This window comes from Trichechus manatus, unplaced genomic scaffold, assembly GCF_000243295.1.
Source record: "Trichechus manatus latirostris isolate Lorelei unplaced genomic scaffold, TriManLat1.0 scaffold00015, whole genome shotgun sequence".
Lineage (NCBI taxonomy): Eukaryota > Metazoa > Chordata > Mammalia > Sirenia > Trichechidae > Trichechus > Trichechus manatus.
In genome coordinates, this window is record NW_004443951.1 from 441,625 (window position 1) to 464,713 (window position 23,089).

General features: G+C 43.5%; 1 protein-coding gene across 2 annotated transcripts in view; it reads left to right on the top strand.

The window, feature by feature from the left end:
* The first annotated feature begins 5,745 nt into the window (after positions 1-5,745).
* The window catches only part of DHCR24 (24-dehydrocholesterol reductase), a 35,354-nt gene continuing 18,010 nt past the window's right edge, over positions 5,746-23,089 (top strand). The window contains exons 1-5 of one of the 2 annotated variants that reach the window (XM_004371699.2): positions 5,746-6,106; positions 9,164-9,319; positions 16,103-16,208; positions 16,905-17,023; positions 19,966-20,229. In XM_004371699.2, coding sequence (XP_004371756.1) covers positions 5,876-6,106; positions 9,164-9,319; positions 16,103-16,208; positions 16,905-17,023; positions 19,966-20,229 — 876 coding nt within the window. In that variant the 5' untranslated portion in view covers positions 5,746-5,875. Of the gene's footprint in view, positions 6,107-7,631; positions 7,775-9,163; positions 9,320-16,102; positions 16,209-16,904; positions 17,024-19,965; positions 20,230-23,089 lie in introns of those variants that run through there. The other variant, XM_023727050.1, reaches the window with a different exon arrangement.

Genomic DNA, 23,089 nt, shown 5'->3' on the forward strand with positions numbered 1-23,089 from the left:
ACACAATCCATCTATATGATGCCTACAAGAGACACACCTTAGACTTAAAGACACAAACGAACTAAAACTCAAAGGATGGAAAAAAATATATCAAGCAAACAACACTCAAAAAACAGCAGGAGTGGCAATATTAATCTCTACAAAATAGACCTTAAAGTAAAATCTACCACAAAGGATAAGGAAGGACACTATATAATGATTAAAGGGTCAATACACCAAGAGGACATAACTATAATAAATATTTACACGCCCAATGACAGGACTCCAAAATACATAAAACAAACTCTAATAGCATTGAAAAGAGAGATAGACAGTTCCACAATAATAGTAGAAGACTTCAACACACCACTTTCAGTGAAGGACAGAACATCTAGAAAGAAGTTCAATAAAGACATGGAAGATCCAAATGCCACGATCAACCAACCTGATCTCATGGACATACACTGAACACTCCACCCAACAGCAGCCAAGGATACTTTCTTTTCCAACGCACATGGAACATTCTCCAGAACAGACCACACATTAGGCCATAAAGCAAGCCTCAGCAGAATTCAAAGCATAGAAATATTACAAAGCATCTTTTCTGACCATAAAAATGGATAGAATTTGACTCAACATTCTTCTTTTTTTTAATTGATGTAAAAATATATATAACATCCATATATAACATAACATTTACCAATTCAACATTTTTACCGTTTATAATACAATGACGGAGGCCTGATGGCTGAGTGGTTGAGAGCTTGACTACTAACTGAAATGTCAGTGATTCAAATCCATCAGCCGCTCATCGGGAGAAAGATGTAGCAGTCCTCTTCTGTAAAGATTTACAGCCTCGGAAGTCTTGTGGGGCAATTCTTCTCTGTCCAGTAGTATAGCTATCAGTCGGAATTGACTCTACTGCAACAGGTTTTTTGGTATAATTCAATGATACCGATTACATTAATCATGTTGTACAACCATCACCAGTATCCGTTGCTGAATTCCCATCACCATAAACTGATATTGAGTGCTTCCTAAACAATGAATCCCTGTTTTCCCCTCCCTCCTGCTCCTGGCCCACTAATAAACCTTAGTCTCTATGCAGTTGCCTATTCTAGTTATTTAATATAAGTGGGATCATACAATATTTGTCCTTTTGTAATTGATTTACTTCACGCAGTGTGTTTTCAAAGTTCATCTATGTAGTAACATGTATCAGGACCTCATTTCTTTTTATGGCTGAATAATATTCTACTACATATATAATATATATAAACAAAATGTAATATATGTATTATATATATCACATTTTGTGTGTATGTGTATATATTATGTATGTATGTACATATATATATATACATATATATAATGTGATCTATATATATGACATTTTGTTTATCCAACACCAAGAAGTGTGTTTCACACAATTGAGGGAGCAGGTTCAAGTAATGGAAATATCCAGAAGATGGGAGCCGCATCTTGGCTTCACTATTCACCAGAATAAGACACTGATTAGGCAAGTCATTTAACCTTTCTGAGCCCGAATATCCTCATTTATTAAAAACAAGACAAATTAATAGTTCTCTGGATTGCTATTACTATAACAAATGCTATTTGTTAAGAGCTCCTCAATCAGAAAAAAATTATTTGAGATCATTAAGCTTCATTTATTAAGATATTGGGAACTCGTATTTTAGACAGATTGCTACATGGTCAAACCATAAAAAGGATTTTGCTTAATTTCCAGTATTAACCTAAGAACTTGTTGACCAGAACATCCTATTCCTAAGCATTCTAACTGAAGTTTCATGGTCCACCAACTCTGTAGATACTGTACACTTACAAGTAAATTCCCTGTCAGAGAAAGGAGCATCCTTGGCTTGGGTAAAAATTACCAGGCCCAAGGTTACACACTGCATGATCCCATTCACATGACCTTCTCAGAAAGACTGAACTGTAGTGACTAAGAACGCAACAGTGGTTGTCAGAGGCCAGGAATGGGAGGGTGTAACTACAAAGAAGGGAGTTTTGGGGGTGATGGAATGTTCTAAATCCTGATTGTGGTGGTGCTTACATGAATCCTTCCATGTGCTAAAATTCATAGAAACGTACAGTTTTACTGTATGCTAATTTAAAAAATAAAATAATTGGTCAAACAGGTGATTGTTTTTCTTGCCTAGATAATAGCAATCCAAAGAGTTGGAGTTTGTGGAGAGAGAAAAAGAATCAGGGAGATGAAAAGAGTAGGCAGAAAGGGAGAATGGGAAGAAAATGCACTCAAAGTAAACAATTGTTCTGAGTACGTTTTCTTTCCTTTCCTTTTTGGAGCTTTTGAGCATTGCCTCCTGCAGATCACTTTTATCTATTTCTTGGAGCTTCCTCTTCCTCTTACCAAGTGTAAACTATTCTGATTAACAAGTAACGCCAGTTGTTTCTCCTACAAAGCACTAAGTACTTCAGTTCATGTTAATTTTTAGGTTAACTTTTCTTTCCAGATTACCTTACATCCTGACAATACTCAGAACAGTTAAGCTTTAAAGTAAAGCCCTCCATAACAGTTCCAACATTTTAATTCAGACAGAATCAGCAGAGAGGAATTTTCCGTATTCTCTCTCCTCTTTATACTTCAGTCTCCCCTCCTGATTGAAGGTTCTAGAAATATAATGTAAGGCATCTGTAATTTTTTATTTTCTAGCAGCCACCTTAAAAAAAATTAAATAAAACAGGTGAAATTAATTTCAATAACATATTTTATTTAACCCAATATATCAAAATATCACCATCTCAACATCTAATCAATATTAGAAATTATTAATAACATATTTTGCATTCTCTTTTTTGTACCAAGTGTTTTAAAGGTCTAGACTATCTTCTCTCTCTTTTTTTTTTCCGTAATATTTTATTGTGTTTTCAGTGAAAGTTTACATAGCAAATTAGGTTCCCATTTGACAATTTCTATACAAATTGTTCAGTGGCATGAGTTACACTTTTCACAATGTGTCAGCACTGTCTTTAATTGTTCTCTGGTTGTTCTGTTTCCAGTACTCTAGTTTCCCTGCCCCCTTATCTTCTCATCTTTGCTTTAGAGTAATTGTTGACCTTTTGGTCTCATATAGATGGTTTTTTAATGGAGCACCGTACTCATGGCTAATATCCTTTATTTTGTGTGCCAATCTGTTATTTCGCTAAAAGGTGACCTCGGGAATAGTTTCAGTTCAAGGTTTAAAGAGTATCTCAGGGTGATAGCCTCAAGAAGCCCTTTAGTTTCAACTGGTCCAGTAAGTCTAGACTTTTTAAGAATTTGAGTTCTGTTCCGTGTTTTTCTCCCATTCTCTCAGAATACATCTATTGTAGCCCTGATCAGAATGGTCGGGAGTGGTAGCCGGGCACCATCTAGTTCTTCTGGTCTCAGGGTAGATGAGGCCGTAGCTTGTGTAAGCATTAGCCTTGTAGACTAGTTTCTTCTCTGAGACTTTGGTTTCCTTCTTTCTATTTTGCTCCTTACAAGTACAGACCAGTAGTTGTATCTTAGATGGCTGCTTGCAAGCTTTTAAGATTCCGGATACCACTCACCTCACTAAGATGCAGAACATGAACTTTGTAAACTATATTATGCCAGTTAAGTTGTCCCATGAGACCAAGGTCCTAAGCCTTCAAACCTAGAAAACCAATTTTGCAAGGTTCTTGGTTATGTCTGAGAAATATCTATAACTGTGTCTCCTGTGAATATATATGCATGCACACACATATCTGCATTATACATACATGTAGATACTTTTATCTGTGCACACATATATATACTCTTGTACCTACCTGTACACATATATGCCTATACACATACATATATGACCATATGTTCATTTTTTGGTTATTCTTGGTGTTATCATTTTTGATGCCGATCTGTGTATTTGGTTTTTGATGATTATTGAATATTTGAACCTCTGCCTACATTCTTCATTCATTTGTTCAACAAACACTGGAGTGTCCACTATGCCCAAGCACCACGTTAGAAGCTGGAAATACAGGCATACCTTGGAGATATCGTGGGTTCGGTTCCAGACCACCACAATAAAGCGAATATAGCAATACAGCTAGTCACACGAAATTTTTGGTTTCCCAGTGCTTATAAAAGTTATGTTTACACTATGCTGTAGCCTATTAGGTCAGTAGTTTGAATCCACCAGCTGCTGCTCCTTGAAAAACTATGGGACAGTTCTACTCGGTCCTATAGGGTCACTATGAGTTGGAATCGACTTGATGGCAATGGGGTTGGTTTTTTGTTGTGGGTTTTTTTTTTTTTTTGGTAGTCTATTAAGCGTATGATAACATTATGTCTAAAAAAAATGTACATACCTTAATTTAAAAATACTTTATTGCTAAAAAATACTAACCATCATCTGAGCTTTCCGCAAGTCGTAATCTTTTTGCTGGTGGAGGGTTTTGCCTAGATGTTGATGGCTGCTGAGTGAGCAGGGTGGTGGTTGCTGAAGGTTAGGATGGTTGTGGCAATTTCTTAAAACAAGACAACAATGAAATTTGCCTCATCAATTGACTCTTCCTTTCATGAAAGATTTCTCTGTAGCATGCAATGTTGTTCGACAGCATTTTGCCCACAGTAGAACTTCTTTCAAAATTGGAGTCAATCCTCTCAAACCCTGCCATTTTTTTTAATCAACTAAGTTTATGCAATATTCTAAATCCTTTGTTGTCATTTCAACAATGTTCACAGAATCTTCACCAGGAGTAGTTTCCATCTCAAGAAACCACTTTATTTGCTCTTCGGTAAGAATCAACTCCTCGTCCATTAAACTTTTATCATGAGATTGCAGCAATTCAGTCACATCTTCAGGCTCCACTTCTAATTCTAGTTCTCTTGCTATTCTTGCTATTCCAGGACCCCAGTGAAGCTGTGGAAGAAAACGCCTGGGAATCTACTTCCTTTAAGATCACAGCCAAGAAAATCCTGTGGAGCAGTTCTATTCTGTAACACATGGGGTCGCCATGAGTGGGAATCAACTCCACAGCAACTACCACCACCACCTCCGATCTGCCTCAGCAGACAGGGGGAAAGTTCCCAAACATAGCCTTCTACGGAGATCACGGACAAGTCTTCACCTTCACCTTTCTGCCGTTTTGTCGTCTATAAAATGGGACTAACAACTACCCACCGCCCAGGATTGCTGTGTAGCTCAAATTAACTTATGGAAAGCGCCTACAAAAATGAAAAGGTACATCTCGTGGCCTTGCGGGTAGAAGTGACATGACCTGCCCTGGTCGAAGCCAGGTTTCCACACTGCCAGGAATGTCCTGCCAGGCAGATGGCTGACCCAGGGGTACTCCCAGAAACCGGCCTGTGCAGCCTTGAGGCGCCCTCCCACCCTTTCCCCGGACGTAACGCGGCGCGTGACCGTTTAACGCGCCTTTCCAAGGAGGCAGCCCCTAACGAGAAGAAGGGAGCAGCCGCGCCTATCGTTCAAGGGGCCGCCCCCAAGCCCCAAGGGTGGAGAGCCCCGACTCTCGGCCACCGCCGCCCCAGAAGGCCACCGCCGCCCCAGACAGTCACTCGCGCAGCAGAGCGCGCCCACCATGGCCCCTATGCCGGGACATCCCCTCCTTGCGTATTGGCGAGGACAAGGGGGTGGAGCAGTCTGATTCCCACAGCCAATAAAAGCCGTGGGTTCCTGGTCCGATCCCCGGCGCGGCTCGCCATTGGTTGCCACCCGGGTCTCGGCCCACCGAACCTTTGCGACCCAAGCCAATCGCGAGCCGGCGAGGGGATTTCCCCCACCCCCTCCCCCCGCTCCCTGGGAGTGGGAGGCAGCGGCAGGCTCTGGCAGGCGCAGAGCTGGTGGCAGAGCGGGTGGCGGTGACAGGAGGCGCCCGAGTCGGCGCGATGGAGCCTGCTGTGTCCCTGGCTGTGTGCGCGCTGCTCTTCCTGCTCTGGATCCGTGTAAAGGGGCTGGAGTTCGTGATCATCCACCAGCGCTGGGTGTTCGTGTGCCTCTTCCTCCTGCCGCTCTCGCTCATCTTCGACATCTACTACTACGTGCGCGCCTGGGTGGTGTTCAGGCTCAGCAGCGCGCCGCGGCTGCACCAGCAGCGCGTGCGGGACATACAGAAACAGGTGAGTGGCGCCCGGATCGGGTCGCGGGCGGCAAGAGCTGCCTGCGCCCGGTACGAGGGGCCAAGGAGCTCCCAGGCTAATGGAAGAGGGAACACGTACGCTGATAGCGGTACGCGAGGCTGCTGCATCAGATAGAGAGTGCCCGGGAGAAGAACTGAGAAAGTGATGTGCAGGGCAGAGGAGGGACCGTCAACGCCAGCCTCGGCTGGGGAGCCAAGACTTCACAGAGGAGGTGGTATATGAGTGGGGGTTGAACCAAAAATGATGGTGGGGGCTTCCAGGGGAGGGAACAGAATCAGCAAAGACATTGAGGGAACAAAACATTCCTCAGATGTTTATGGAGTGCCTACCATATGCAGTGGTTAAGAACTCAGGCTGCTAACCAAAAGACTGGCAGTTGGAATCCACCAGTCGCTCCTTGGAAACCCGATGGGGCAGTTCTACTTTGTCCTGTAGGGTCGCTATGAGTTGGAATCCACTCGACGGCAACAGGTTTACCCTATACAGAGCGCTGTGTGGGTACCGGAAGGGATATAAAGAATCCTAAAATAAGGGAAGAAGAGCAATACACAGGTAACTATCCTGAAGCGAAAAGCCTAAAGGAGGTTGAGACAAAACGCTGGGTGAGTTCAGAGGAGGAAAGGCTTCCCGGAGATGGAGATGGAGCTGGAGCTGGAGCTAGAGACTGGGAAGCAGGCGAAATGATGGGGAAAGGTTTATCCGGTGGAGGGATTGGTGTGAGCAAAGGCCGGGAAGAACAGTGCAGGGAGGGAGGGAGAAGGTTTGAAAGTCAGTTTGGAGCTAGTTGGGGAGTGGCCGTGATGCCTGGTTAAGGAGTTTGGAGTTTATTCTGTAACAGCAAGGAGCTTTTGACACTTTTAGGATGGAAGACTAAAGTGAGCAGGTAGAACCCTGCTCACAGCCTCTGGTGAAGGGGTGCTTGCTCACTCCTTGCCATCTCAGTAACGGTACACATCCTCAGCACCCACAGAGCCAGTGACCTGCTGCCACTCAGCGGAGCTGTCTCCACTTCAGGGCTGGCATGGGTGTCGGGCCTGGACAGTTTCTTTGCTCCCTCTGCCCCTCCTTATGTCTCTCTCTTAGTGGCATCAGATTGCAAAGAACTTCTGTTTCCTGCTGCCACCTCTCCACAGGTGTAGCAGCCTCCAGTTTCTGTTTGCTGCATTCTGGGTGCTGCAAATAAGAGCGTGAAGGTAAATGCAGAGACATGTCCCCACGAGGGGCAAGACTTGGGCAGGTGGGAGAAAGCAGCAATGGAAATGCTTCGCTCAGGCTGCCCTGGGTTTTTGCTAATCACAGTCATGTCTCCAAAGCCCTGCCTATCCCCCCTCCCCAACTGCACCCTCTTTCACAGCTCTTTCCACATTGTGTTCAGAGTCTCCATCTACCTTCTTTTCTCCCCCCATCAGACTGTGAGCTGCTTGAAAGCAGGGACTGTGTCCAACTCACCTCTGGCCCAGAGCAGCCCAGTGAGCACTTATTAACCTAAACTAAACCAAAGGGCTCACTGTGGACAGGAAGACAAGGGGCCTGGCAAATCAACTGTCACACAGATGGCCACATTGGACCAGCCCACTGTCCTGGACCTGCCTTGTGCCACATCCTGTGCCATTGGCATCCATTATTTCTAATCCTCACAGCAACCTGGTAGGTCTTTTACCTGTTTTACAGATGGGAAAAATTGACGTTCAGACTGTAAGTCACGTGCCCAAGATGACATAGCTAACAAATGAGGCTGGAATCCAGAGCTGCTTGACTTCAGAGCCTGAGCATTGACACTTCATTTTTCCCATTCCTTTCCATTCCACCCTCTAGGTCTGGTTATGTTGCCTCACACATGGCCTGTTGTGATACCCACCTGACCAGTTACCTTTCTTCATGGCCCTCCTTACCTTTCTTTGTCCTGCACACAGTCACAAGAGTCACTTTTTCACACATCACCTCCCGGCCCAGAATCTTGGTTGGATCCAATCCAACCAATGATTCAGGCTTTGTGGCTTTCAAATTCACTTCATGTGGCCTGCCCTCCCAGAATGCACTCCCCACCCCTGTACCCTCACACCTCTGGGCTTGTATTAAGCTGTGGGGCTGCACAGTTGGGTAGAAGCAAGGCCTGGTTGGTCATGGAATCCCACCGCTCGTCTCTTCACCCCCAACTCACAGGAATCCCTTCCTCAGTAACCTCCTTCTGCTTCAATACCTCCCAGGATGGGGAGCCCATCACTTCACATGGCACCCTGGGCTCTGATTGTGAGAAAGTCCTCCCATGCTGAGCTGTTTACCTGCCCAGGTTTTGTGTTCTGGTCACTTCCAGTAGAAGTTTTGCAAATGCTGTTCCTTCCATTGGCAAAGTGGTCCTTTCTTGCCTTCCTCTCTCCCTCTCAAAGTGACACATGCTTAATGCATGCAAGTGCTTAGACTAGGGCTTGGCATATAATAAGCTTCAATATGTGTTAGCTGTTATTCTGTTGACTATTATACAAGCCCATTAGCCTGACATACAAGTTTCTTCTCCCACAAATCAATAGTTGGACAGTCTTGGCTGTGAATCTGGGCTCCGCCATTCAGTTGTATGACCTTGGGCAAGTTATTTTGCCTCTTGGTTTCCTCACTGACAAAAGGGAACTGGTCATTCCAACCTCCTGGGCTTGTTGTGAGAATTAAATGAGACAGTGTATGGTAGGTGCCTGGTACAACGAGGTCACCCAGTAACTGGTAATCATTTTTATAATTGCTATTATTATCAGTACAAAACCTTTCCTCAACTTCCCAGTTAATGTTTCCAAAATACTTTGATCTTGTAGTCTAGCTCTTTCTTTATTCTGCTTTGTGATGTAGCAACATGTTGGCCTTTCTGACCGCTTCTAGTCAGGGAGATGCCAGAAGGCAGCGCCAGCCAGCCTCTCATCACTGTGTTCCTCCCGGCACCTGGAAGAATGTAGGGGCTCAGTAAATGTTTGCTGACAATCGAAGGCATCTTTCCCAGTTCCCTTTGCCTGAAAGCGGACCACTCAGCCTCTGTCCTTACGGTTGCAGGTACGAGAGTGGAAGGAACAGGGCAGCAAAACGTTCATGTGCACGGGGCGCCCTGGCTGGCTCACTGTCTCGCTGCGGGTTGGGAAGTACAAGAAGACACACAAAAACATCATGATCAACCTGATGGACATTCTGGAGGTGGACACCAAGAAACAGGTGAGAGTGGCCCTGGCCCCAACCTCTGGGAGCATGTGGACACTGCCTTGGTGGAAGTGATTCATAGAGAGACGGTTTTCACCAAAGGCATCTGTCTTTGTTACCTAGTATTGCTGTAACAGAAATACCACAAGTGAGTCACCTTAACAAACAAATTTATCTTCTCACAGTGTAGGAGGCTGGAAGTCTGAATTCAGGGTGCCAGCTCTAGGGGAAGGCTTTCTCTCTCTGTCGGTTGTGAAGGAAGGTCCTTGTCTCTTCAGCTTCTGTTCCTTGGCACCTTGGTGATCTTCATGTGGCGTGGCATCTTCCCCCATCTCTACTTGCTTTGTTATTTGTGGGCTTAATCTGCTCTTTTATATCTCAAAAGAGATTGACTTAAGACACACTCTACAGTAATCCTGCCTCATTAACATACAAAGAAAACTCATTCGCAGATGGGATTATAGCCACAGGTATAGGGGCTAGGATTTATAACACACATTTTTGTGGGGCACAATTAGATCCATAACAGCATCCTCGAGTGGATGGGACCAAAGCCCATAGGCTCTGCCCACCATTGCTATCCTCCAAAGCCTCATAGCCACCAAGAGGAGAGATTGGTCATAGCCTCATCTCACAGGCAGGCAAACTGAGAGCTCAGGGGATTGCCTGTAGTTCTATAGGAAGTCAGGGAAAAACAAGAGCAAAAATGAGAGAAAAAGGGAACCTGTTTACCTCCTCCCAGTAAGGAAGTGTACTGGTAAAAAAATGGGCTACGGAGGTGGCTGGGAGTAGTGGGCTTTATTATAAGCTTCCTGGGGACCCACTTGTTTTGTTGTTTGTTTTTTACTGTTGTTGAAAATATACACAGCAAAACATACACCAATTCGACAATTTCTTTGTGTACAATACTGTGACATTGATTACATTCTTCAAATTGTGCAGCCATTCTCACCCTCCTTTTCCAATTTGTTCCTCCCCTATTGACATAAACTCACTGCCTCCTAAGCTGCCTCTCTAATCTTTCTAGCTGCTGCTATCAGTTTGATCCCATATAGATGGTTCTTTAAAAGAGCATAATGCTCACAGCAGACATCCTTTAGTAATTAACCTAGACTATTTTTGGTTTAAAGAAGGCTTCAGGAGATATTTTTGGTTTAAGGTTTCAGGTTGAAAGATTACCTCGGAGCAATAGTTTTGGGGATCATCCAGCCTCAGTTGCTCTAAAAGTCTGGATTCCATGAGAACTAAATTCTCTTCCACTTTTCCCCCCCTTTTGATCACGAGCTGGAGACCTACTTGTTTAACAGCCTTAGAAATGTGTGTACTCTTTGGCCCACCTAGTAATTCTGCTTCTTGGAACTTGACTTAAGAAAAAGCAAATAAGCCTCAATGTAATCAAAGATACAGACAACACAGAGATTGTATCACAGCTTTATTTCTAATTGAGGACAATACAATAGCCAATAATAGGGGAGTTACTAAATATAGTATAGCTACAAGATGACATTTTGCTATTGTTGTGAGACCTTGGCTAAGTTATTTAATTTCTCTGCCATTTTTTTTAAAAACAGCTTTATTGAGGCATATTTGATGTAAAATAAACTATACATATTTAAAGTATACAATTTGATGACAAATTTTGACGTATGTATATACCCATGGGAGTCCCTGTGTGGTGCAAACAGTTAACATGTTCATAGCAGCATACCAACAATCATGAAGAAGGCATTATGACCAGGCAGTGTTTCATTCTGTTATACATGGGGTTGCTATGAGTCAGAGTTGACTCAGTGACAACTAATGAGAACAACTGTTTGAGTCCACCCAGCGGCACTTCAGAAGAAAGGCCTGGCTATCTACTTCTGAAAAATCAGCCATTGAAAACCCTACGGAGCACAGTTCTACTCTGACAAACATGGGTCACCATAAGTTGGAATCGATTGTTATTGATTCTTACCATAATTAAGACAATGCACATAACCACACCCCCAAAATTTCCTCATGCATCTTTGTCCACTGTTGCAGCCACTGTGTCAGTCCATCTTGCTGAACATCTTACTCTTTTTCACTGACCCTCTACTTTACCAAGCATGATGTCCTTCTCCAGGGACTGGGCCCTCCTGATAACATGTCCAAAGTATGTGAGACGAAGTCTCGCCATCCTGGTTTCTAAGCAGCATTCTAGTTATACTTCTTCCAAGACAGATTTGTTTTTCTGGCGGTCCATGGTATATTCAATACTCTTCGCCAACACCATAATTCAAATGCTTCAATTCTTGTTCGGTCTTCCTTATTCAGCTTTCACATGCATATGAGGTCATCGAAAATACCATAGCTTGGATCTCATGCACCTTAGTCCTCAAAGTGACATCTTTGCTTTTTAACACTTTAAAGAGGTCTTTTGCAGCAGATTTTCCCAGTGTGATGCGTCATTTGATTTCTTGACTGCTGCTTCCGTGGGCGTTGATTGTGGATCCAAGTAAAATGAAATCCTTGGCAACTTCAATCTTCTCTCCATTTATCATGATGCTGCTTATTGGTCCAGTTGTGAGGATTTTTGTTTTCTTTTATGTTGAGGTGTAATCCATACTGAAGCCTATAGTCTTTGATCTTCATCAGTCAGTGCTTCAAGTCCTCTTCACTTTCAACAAGCAAAGTTGTGTCATCTGCGTATTGCAAGTTGTTAATTAGTCTTCCTCCAATCCTGTGCCACCAGGGTTCCTTATTAGTTATAATTCTTTATTTTAGCTGTTGCTTTAGAATTTATAGGATTGCTATGAGTCAGAATTGACTCAATGGCAATGGGTTTACTTTTTGGTTAGGGTTGGTTATAGTGATGCAGTGGTTAAGAGCTCAGCTGCTAACCAAAAGGTCAGAAGTTCAAATCCACCAGCTGATCCTTGGATGGCAGCAGGTTTTTTATTTTGATGGCGTGGTGGTTAAGCAAAAGGTCAGTGGTTTGAACCCATCAGCAGCTCTGCAGGAGGATGTGGCAATCTGCTTCCATAAAGATTACAGCCTAGGAAACCCTATGGAGCAGTTCTACTCTGCTCTGTAGGATCACTATGAGTCAGAACCCCAATAGCAACAGGTTTCTTAGGGTTTATAGTATGCACTTTACTCATCACAGTCTATCTTCAAATGATGTTATACCATTACACATATAGCATAAGAATCTTACAATAATATCCTTTCTTTTCTCTCTTCCTGGCCTTTGTGCTACTATTGTTGTATTTCTACTTTATGAACCCCACACTACATTATTGATTTTTTAATAGTTAGTTATCTTTTAAAGAAATTTAAATAATAAGGAAAAAATCTTTGTGGTCACTACTTCTGGTGCTTCTTCATTCGATTGTGTAGATTCATACTTCCATCTGGTTTTACTTTCCTTCTGCCTGAAGGACCTCTGATATTTCTTGTATAGTAGTTTTGCTGGTGATGAATCTTTTGGCTTTTGTATGTCTGAAAACAGGTTTATTTTGCCTTCGTTTTTTAAAGATATTGTCACTGGGTGTGGAATTTCAGGTTGACAGTTTTGGGTTTTTCTTATCAGTACTTTAAAGATGTTGCTCAACTGTTATCTTGCTTGCAGTGTTTCTGACGAGAACTCTGTCATCATGAACTTTGTTCCTCTGCATGTAACATCTTTTTTCTCTAGCTGCTTTTGTCACTGGTTTTGAGTAATTTGATTATGATGTGCCTTGGCATAGTTTTCTTCATATTTCTTGTGCTTGGGGTTCTGTAGGATTATAATTTTTCATCAAATTTGGATTTTTTTGGCCAATTTTTCTTCCAATATTTTTTTGGCTCCCCGCTTTCTCTCCCCTCCTTTGTGGACTGCTGTTACACGTATATTAGGCCACTTGAAGTTGTCCACAGCTCAGCTTACTGATGCTCTGTTCATTTGTTAGAATTACTTTTTCTCTCTCAGGTTTTATTTTGGATAGTTCCTTTTGCTATGTACTTAAATTCACTAATCTTTTTTTCTGTGATATCTAATTTGCTGTTAATCCCATCCAGTGTATTTTTCATCTCAGACATTGTGATTTTCATTTCTACAAGTTCAGTTTGGGTCTTTTAAATATCTTTAGTATTTCTATTTAACTTTTTTTTAACGTGGGGGATGCAGTTATAACTGTTTTAATGTCCTTGTTTGCTAATTTTAATGTCTGTGTCAGTTCTGGGTCTATATTGATTCATTGATATTTCTCCTTTTTATAGGTTTCATTTTCCTGTCTTTTTACATGCTTGGTAAGCTTTGATTGGATTCTAGGTGTTGTGAACTTTACCTTTTTTGGGTGGTGGATAGTTTTGTATTCGTATAAATCTTCTTGAGCTTTCTTCTGGGATGCAATTAAGTTATCTGGAAATAGATTGATCCTGTTAGGTCTTTATTTTTTAGGTGGGGTCAGAACAGCATTTAATCTAGGGCTAATTATTACACACTGCTGAGGAAGACCCTTCTCAGTACTCTACGCAACGCCCTGTGAATCATGAGGTTTTCCAGTCAAGCTCAAGGGAACAGACACTGGCTCCTGACACGTATGAGCCCCTGGCACTGTTCCCTGATGTTCTTTCAAGTGGTTCTTCCTCTGGCCTTGTTCTTGTTGTGTGTGGTTGAATCAGTTCTGACTCATAGTAGCCCACATGACAGAATAGAACTGCCCCATAGGATTTCCTAGGCTGTAATCTTTATAGGAGCAGATTACCAGGTCTTTCTCCCATGGAGCCATTGGTGAGTTCAAAGTACCAACTCTTTGGTTAGCAGCCAAGTGCTTAACCGTTGCTCCACCAGTGCTCCTGACCTTCCCTGGCCTTGGTCTCCAGCAGTTCCTCACGTGAGCGTCTTGATCAGCACTCAGTTGAATACTTGGGCATTCTTTGAAGTTCTTCCAAGTTTTCTTTCTGTACAACTCTACTCTCCCGCGAACTCTAGCCACCTTGGTCTTTTGGGGTTCATCTCCATCTGCTCAACTCAGGGAGTCCAGTGACATCCATCTAGGCTCTACCTCCCTGCACTGAGCCCTGGATACTCTCTCCAGGCAGTTAGGTGGGACATTCATAGAACTCACCTTATTTATTTCCTATGTCTCAAGGATCACTGACTTTCACTGCCTAATGTACAGAATCTTGAAAACTGTCATTTCATATATTTTGTCTTTTTTTTTTTTCAGGTTTGTTGTTAGGTGCTGTTGAGTCTGTTCCCATTCATAGCAACCTTGTGTACAACCGAATGAAACACTGCCCAGTCCTGTGGCATCCTAACGATGATTGCTGTGTTTGAGCCCGTTGTTGCAGCCACTGTACAATCCATCTCGTTGAGGGTCTTCCTCTTTTTTGCTGACCCTCTACTTTACCAAGCATGATGTCCTTCTCCAGGGACTGGGCCCTCCTGATAACATGTCCAAAGTATGTGTGATGAAGTCTCCCCATCTTCGCTTCTAAGGAGCATTCTGGCTGTGCTTCTTCCTAGATAGATTTGTTCATTCTTCTGGCAATCCATGTTGTAGTCAATATTGTTCACCAACACTGTAATTCAAAGGCATCAGTTCTTCCTCTGTCTTCCTTATTCATTGTTCAGCTTTCATATGCATATAAGGCAATCGAAAATACCATGGCTTGAGTCAGATGTACCTTGATCCTTGTTATGGATCAAGTTGTGTCCCCCCAAAATGTGTGTCAATGGGCTAGGCCATGATTCCCAGTATTGTGTGATTGTCCACCAGTTTGTCATCTGATGTGATTTTCCTACTTGTTGTGTCTTAAGCCAATCTCTTTTGAGATATAAAAGAGAGAAGCCAGCAGAGAGATAGGGGGACCTCATACCACCAAGAAACAAGAACCAAGAGAAGAGCGCATCCTTTGGACCCAGGGTCCCTGCGCTGAGAAGCTTCTAGTCCAGGGGAAGATTGATGACAAGGACCTTCCTCCAGAGCTGACAGAGAGAGAAAGCTGGAGCTGATGCCCTGAATTTGAACTTCTAGCCTCCTAGACTGTGAGAGAATCAGCTTCTGTTTGTTGAAGCCATCCACTTGTGGTATTTCTGTTATAGCAACATTAGATAGCTAAGACAGTCCTCAGAGTGACATCTTTGCTTTTTAACACTTTAAAGAACTCTTTTGCAGCAGATTTGCCCAGTGCAGTACGTTGTTTGATTTCTTGACTGCTGCTGCTTTTTTGAGGTAGCACGGTAAATCTGATTCCTGTTGCTCCATCTTGGCTAGAAACAAAAGTCCACATGATGGCACATTAATGTGTCCATTAGAATCATGTTTTCCAAGAATATTTAATGACAAGGGACAATGATCACAGCAGAGTGTTAATTTTTTAAAAAGCAGGACAGGAAAGTGTGTGTGTGTGTATGTGTTGTGTTAAACCATACAAAATAGCAATATAGGTATGCATAGAAACAAAACTGAAAGTAAATACACTCCAGAATTAACATTGGTAACTCTGAAGAACTAGGATGGATGATTTTTCTTTCCTTCCTCATATATGCTGTACCCCAAATGAATGAGTATTTCTTCTATAATCTAGGAGGGAGAAAAAAAACGAACAAAACTAAGCAGTAAGTGTAAAGATACTTGAAAGGACACAATTAAATACTAGGAAACCCAGAGCCAGAAATCACATTCACTGTGATTAAAGACAGTGTAATGTTCTAGAAAGTGCCCACAAAGGCTGTGTAGGAATCCCTATGTAGAGTGTTTGGAAAGTTTAGAATGACACACTCTGCGTGTTCTCATTAGTCCTGGCAGCCTCCATGTGACCCAGGGTCTCTTCTTGTGTCAACAGATTGTCCGTGTGGAGCCCTTGGTAACCATGGGTCAGGTGACCGCCCTGCTGACCTCCATTGGCTGGACTCTGCCTGTTTTGCCTGAGCTCGATGACCTCACTGTAGGTGAGCACCCCATGTTAAGGGGCAAGAGGAGTCAGAGAGTGCCAGAATCAGAGTTGAGGAACTTTTCTCACCATCCACCCAGTTCAGGAGGCCCCTGTATTCCATCTGTGGCAGCAGTCACCCATCTCTACTCACCCAGCTGCAATGACAGGGTGATCACTGCCTGCCATTCTATTTCTGAACAGCTCAAGTTCTCAGACAGCACTTTTTATTTCTAGCTAGAAGCTGCTTCTCCGTGACTTGTATCCATTGCTTCTAACTTTACCCTATGGAACAGAATAAGTCTGGTCTCTCTTCCCTTCCGCAGGGTTCATGGCTCCAAAGCCTTTTCTTCTCCAGGGGAAATACCTGCAATTCCTTTAACTATTCTCATAAAACACAGTTTCTGCCACCCTACCAACTCTCCTTTCTGTTAAGGTCCCTCTTGACATGAATGCATAGTTTTCTGGGCTGTGTCTGGCCAGAGCTAAGGCTGTGAACACCCTTGATGGGGTCTTCCCATCCACCTGCTACCTCCAGGCAGACCCTCCTTCTCTTTCCTGACCTCTCCCCTAAGTCAGCAGCCCCATTTCTTCCACCTTTGCCCTGTTCCCCTCATGCCACGAGCTCCCCCAGCTCCAGTGAGGTGCCCTTCACTCAAGCTGCTCCTGCCCTGCTCCCTACAGCTCCCCCTGGCTAACACGTGTGTCTCTGCAGGGGGCTTGATCATGGGTACTGGCATCGAGTCGTCATCCCACAAGTATGGTCTGTTCCAGCACATCTGTACAGCCTACGAGCTGGTCCTGGCTGATGGCAGCTTTGTGCGATGTACACCGGTGAGTTCAGAGATGGCGGACGTCCACGCCAACCTGAACATCAAAGATCTCGGGTGGGAAAGTGGCTCCGTTAGAGATGCTTCCTTTCAAATACTTCAGGGATAAGTCCAATACTTGTTCAATCTGGATCTGTATCCATGATAATAACAAATATTAATATAGCCCTTTATAGGTATTCAGAAGGAGCTCTGGTGATGCAGTGGTTAAGTGCTCAGCTGCTAAATGACAGGTTGGCAGTTTGAACCCACCAGCCACTCCACAGGAGAAAGATGTAGCAATCTACTTCTGTAAAGATTACAGCCTTGGAAACCCTATGGGGCAGTTCTACTCTGTTCTATAGGGTTGCTATGAGTTGGAATCCACTCGACAGCAGTGGGTTTGGTTTGGTTATAGGTATTCAGACTCTGTTGTAAATGTTTTATATATATTAATGTATTTAGTTCTTCAACAAACTTATGAGGTAGGTACTAGTAATATCCCCATTTTACAGATAGAAAACTAAAGCACAGAGAGATTAATAAATTTGGCCAAGGTCACACAGCTAGTAAACGGCTGAGCTAGGATTCAAAGCCAGGCAATCTGGTTGCCAGATCCATGCCCTTAGCCATTCATTATACTGTATTGTTAATTGTGAAGTGCAACTAAAAGCACTGAGAGGGACTGTTTTGGAGAAATAAAAGATAATTCTACCACCCAGAATGGGACACAAACATTTAAGACTTCTTACTGTAAAAAGTGAGACTGGATTAAAACTTAAAGTAAACTCAGATCCCTGCTAGCATGTTTAAGGGGGCATTGAGATGGAAGGGACAGTCTGACCCTTTTGAAGGGGATGTTTCAGAAGCTACCAGAGTGTGGCCTCACAAAAGAGATTCCAGGGAAGGACTCCAGGCTTGGGAGCCCTGATCTTGAATGAGAGAGGCCCCTTTCAAGACTCACATCACATTTCCCTAAATACTTGCCTGGGCCCTGCCCTCTAACCTACTTCTTATCAGCAGAGAAAGGAGACAAACCTTTATGAATCGCCTCCCTCCTCTGAGGCCCACTTTCCTTTGATAAAGGCACTGTCAGGAGGAGGAAGTTGATGTTATATATGAAGCTCCTAGCATAGAGCCTGGCATGTGGCGGGTGCCTGGTTATCAAAGTTGAGATGATAACAGTGTGATTAGGTGGTGACCCAGCTAAGGATCAGTTGGCCCAGTTCTGCTGTTCTGGAGGCTTCTGTTGGCCTGTGGTGGAGCTTCTTTGCTCTGGGTCCCCTCACCCACCCCATCCCACCCCGCTCACCACCAAGGCCTCTCAGGTTTAGCAGGACTACACAGGGGTGTCATCTTGGGAAAGCCAAGACAAGGCTGGCATCTTTCAAAAGGAGCCTTATTTAATCAAAGAATCTGAATTAGGATGGCCAGGTGAAAAGTCAACTGTCTGTCTTCAAGACAGATACCCAAACAGGAACATGGTGAAGTTAGAAACTGGTGTATAGAACCAGATGAGGTGTTGTAGGAAGAAGGCTGGACTGGGAGGTAGGCAGTCTTGCCCAAGCCCTGGCCAGGGCCACATCACCCAATAGGGTACGCACGGACCCAGTTGTGCCTTCCCACCAATCGGCAGTGCACAATTTCACCTGTCCCCCACCACGTCAAAGATGTAGTGAAACCCATGTGAAATTGCTCACCATAGATTAGCAAGTAAGTACAATTAAGCCTGTGAGTACTTTGCTCAGTGCAAGCCAGTGCATACCATTTTACTGGTTAATCCGCCCCTGCCTGGCACTGCTGCCCCTGACTTTCTGAGAAGCCTTGGGTGAGTCATGTCACCTCTTGGAGCCTCAGTTTCTTTACTTGTCAAATGGGAATACTAATGTTTTCTCCCCCTGGGTATTGAGGGGATTATACAAGCTAATAGACTGAAAGGCTTTGTAAATTTTAGTAACAGCCCAGACCAGAAGAACTATTGGTGCCCGGCTACCACTACTGAATGTTCTGTTCCGGAAGACAATAGATGAATCCTGATAAAAAGGGATAAAAATGTGGAACAGAAGTTAAATTCTTGAAGAATCCAGACTTACTGGACCTATTGAGGCTGGAGGAGTCTCCAAGACTGTGGCCCTGAGTTACTTTTCAAATCTTGAATTGAAGATATCCCCTGAAGTTACCTGTAAACTAAGTAACAGTTTAACCCAAAGGATAAAGATTGCACCCTTGAATATTGCATTTCTTTAAAAAAAAAGTCTGTATAAGACCAAAGGGTCAACGGCTATCTTAAAGCACAGGTGAGAAGGTTAGGGGGCAGGGAGATTAAGTAAATGGAAGTGAAACAACTGTAACAGAAGTAATGAGAATGTTGACACAATGTGAAGAATGTAACCAGTGTCACTGATCATTATGACTAGAAACTGGAATAGCAGTGGGTTTTGCTGGTATATTTTCACCAAGAATAAAATTTAAAAAAAAAAAAAATTTTTTTTAGTATCAGCCCAGAAGGAAGACATTTTAATGTTCCCTGGTTACTTTGACTCTCAATAAGGCTCAGCTCTTTTTTTAGCCTGGCCTGAGACCTCTGTCCCTTGGCCGCCAACCATGGGTCTTTGGGCAGTGCTGGTCATGGCCTCCTTCCTGGGTAGCTTGTGGCTCAGGGCTGTACCTTGGTAGAGAAGGGAGGATGCTCTCTCAGTGAGCATCTCTGATACAGAGGGCAATATAAGGTCAAAAGTCACGTTGAAGCTGCAGAGGAATTTTACCCCCATTACACAGAAGGGAAAATTGAGGCCCAGAAAGTACAGTTTGTACTTTATGTGGGTTTACGTGGAGAGATAGTGACAGAACAGAAACTTAGCGTAGGCCTCCTGGCTCTGAGACCCTAGGTTCTTTGTTCCCTCATCGATCACACACCAGAATGTGGGGTCTAGGGTTCAAGCTGTCTGTGTTACCTCTGTCTCACAGTCTGAAAACTCAGATCTGTTCTATGCTGTGCCCTGGTCCTGTGGGACATTGGGCTTCCTGGTGACCGCCGAGATCCGCATCATCCCTGCCAAGAAGTACATCAGGCTGCGGTTCGAGCCAGTGCGGGGCCTGGAGAATATCTGTGACAAGTTCTCCCGCGAGTCCCAGCGGCTGGAGAACCACTTTGTGGAAGGGCTGCTCTACTCCCTGGATGAGGCCGTCATCATGACGGGTGTCATGACGGACGAAGCAGAGCCCAGCAAGGTAGGCCAGGTGTCAGCTCTGTGGAATGACGCCTGAGGAGTAGGAAGACCTGGGGAGGCTGGAACCTTCACCCAACCCTGACCCAGGCAGCCACCCTCTTTGAGGCTGCTCCCTGGGTCAGCCCAGTTGGGGAAAAGCAACAAGACCTACAGTCTGAGCTTTCATGGGCAGTGAGAAAGCTTCTGTTTACCCTGCCCCTACCACCTGCCAGGTATGTGCTCACCTCGAGAGGTGTAATCTTTGATCCTCACAGCAACTCCATTCTATAGGTGAGGAAACCAAGGCTCCAAGAGATAGTGTAACACTTCCACAAGATGATAAAGCCAAGGTTGGAGGTCGATTCTTCCCCCACCCCCACTGGGTTGTTTTGTTTTATGCTTTAGATTAAGGTTTACAGAACAAACTAGCTTCTCATTAAACAATACATATATTGTTTTGTGACATTGGTTGCCAACCCAAGATGTGTCAACATTCTCCCCTTATTGACCTTGGATTCCCCATTTCCATTCATCCTGCTTTCCTGTCCCTTCCTGCCTTCTCGTCCTTGCCCCTGGGCTGGTGTGCCCATTTAGTCTTGTATACATGGTTGAGCTACATCTATTATTATTTGTTTTATGGGCCTGTCTAATCTTTGGCTGAAGGGTGAACCTCAGGAGTGACTTCAGTACTAAGTTAAAAGGGTGTCTGGAGGCCATACTCTCGGGGTTTCTCCAGTCTCTGTCAGGCCAGTAAGTCTGGTCTTTTTATGTGAGTTAGAATTTTGTTCTACATTTTTCTCCAGCTCTGTCCGGGACCCTCTATTGTGATCCCTGTTAGAGCAGTTGGTAGTGGTAGCTGGGTACCATCTAGTTCTGCTGGACTCAGTCTGGTGGAGGCTGTGGTAGTTGTGGTCCATTAGTCCTTTGGACTAATCTTTCCGTGTCTTTGGTTTTCTTCATTCTCCCTTGCTCCAGACAGGGTGGGACCAGTAGAGTATCTTAGATGGCTGCTCACAAGCTTTTTAAGACCCAAGACGCTACTCACCAAAGTAAGATGTCGAACATTTTCTTTATAAATTATGTTATGCCAGTTGAACTAGATGTCCCCTGAGACTATGGTCCCCAGCCCTCAGCCCAGTAATTCAGTCCCTCAGGGAGTTTGGATGTGTCTGAAGCTTCTGTGACTTTGCCTTGGTCAAGTTGTGCTGACTTCCCCAGTACTGTGTACTGTCTTACCCTTCACCAAAGTTACCACTTATCTATTGTCTAGTGTTTTTCCCTTCCTACCCCCCCTTCTCGTAATCATCAAAGATTGTTTCTTTCTGTGTGTAAACGTTTTCATGAGTTTTTATAATAATGGTCTCATACAGTATTTGTCCTTTTGTGATTGACTTATTTCACTTAGCATAATGTCCTCCAGATTCATCCATGTTGTAAGATGTTTCATGGATTCATTGTTGTTCTTTATCGTTGCGTAGTATTCCATTGTGTGTATGTACCATGGTTTGTTTATCCGTTCATCTGTTGATGGGCACTTAGGTTGTTTCCATCTTTTTGCTATTGTGAATAATGCTGCAGTAAATATGGGTATGCATATGTCTATTTGTGTGACAGCTCTTATTTCTCTAGGATATATTCCTAGGAGTAGGATTGCTGGATTGTATGATATTTCAATTTCTAGCTTTTTAAGGAAGAGCCATATCGTTTTCCAAAATGGTTGCACCATTTTGCATTCCCACCAGCAGTACATAAGACTTCCAATCTCCCCGCAGCCTCTCCAACATTTGTTATTTTCTGTTCTTTTGATTCATGCCAGTAATGTCAGTATGAGATGGTATCTCATTGTAGTTTTGATTTGCATTTCTCTAATGTGGTTAAGAGCTACGGCATGCTACAGCTGCTAACCAAAAGGTCAGCAGTTTGAATCCACCAGCCGCTCCTTGGAAACCCTATGTAGCAGCTCTACTCTGTCCTGTAGGGTTGCTATGAGCCGGAATCAAGTCAACAGCAATGGGTGGGTTTAATGGCTAATAATCGCGAGCATTTCCTCATGTGTCTGTTAGCCACCTGAACGTCTTCTTTGGTGTTGGAGGTAGATTTGATGCCTTGGAATTCAGATTGACATTCTATTCAGTTTATACTATGTACTTTTTAATAGCATTTTCCCCCCATTTTGAAAGGATTTGTGCTTATTATAAGAAACTTGGAAAGTATAAGCAAGTAAAAGAAAAGACTCCACATACAAACATGACCCAAAGCCAACTGTTGCTAATGTGTTTGATATATTTTTTCTTCTTTTTCTGTGCACAGATTTTTTTAAAAGTTTTTTTAATTACAAAAATAGTATAACAATATTGAAATATACAAAGAAAAAGTTAAAGTGTGTCTCCTCACCCCCAGCCACACTCCAGGGTAACCACTTGTCACAGTTCGGTCTGTGTTCTTCTAGAGCTATTTCTCTGCGTGTGTGTGTCTGAACATACATACATTTCATTCCATAGTATTCTGTTCCTGGGTGGAAATAACTTAGTTAACTCATTGCTTACTGATACCATTTATGTTCCTTAAAATGTCTTGCTCTTTCAAATGAGATTGCGCTGAAGATTCTTTCATATCTATCCTTGCCCTCTTGTATAAGCATTTCTCTGGGGTTGAGTCAAAAAAAATGGAGTTCCTGGCCCAAGGATTTAAGCCCATTAAACAGTGATAGATAAGTCCTAACGCCCTCCAAAAACGTCTTGCTCAGTGTGTTAGTCATCTAGTGCTGTTGTAACAGAAATACCACAAGTGAATGGCTTTAACAAAGAGAAATTTATTCTCTCACAGTCTAGTAGGCTACAAGTCCAAATTCAGGATGTCAGTTCCAAGGGAAGGCCTTCTCT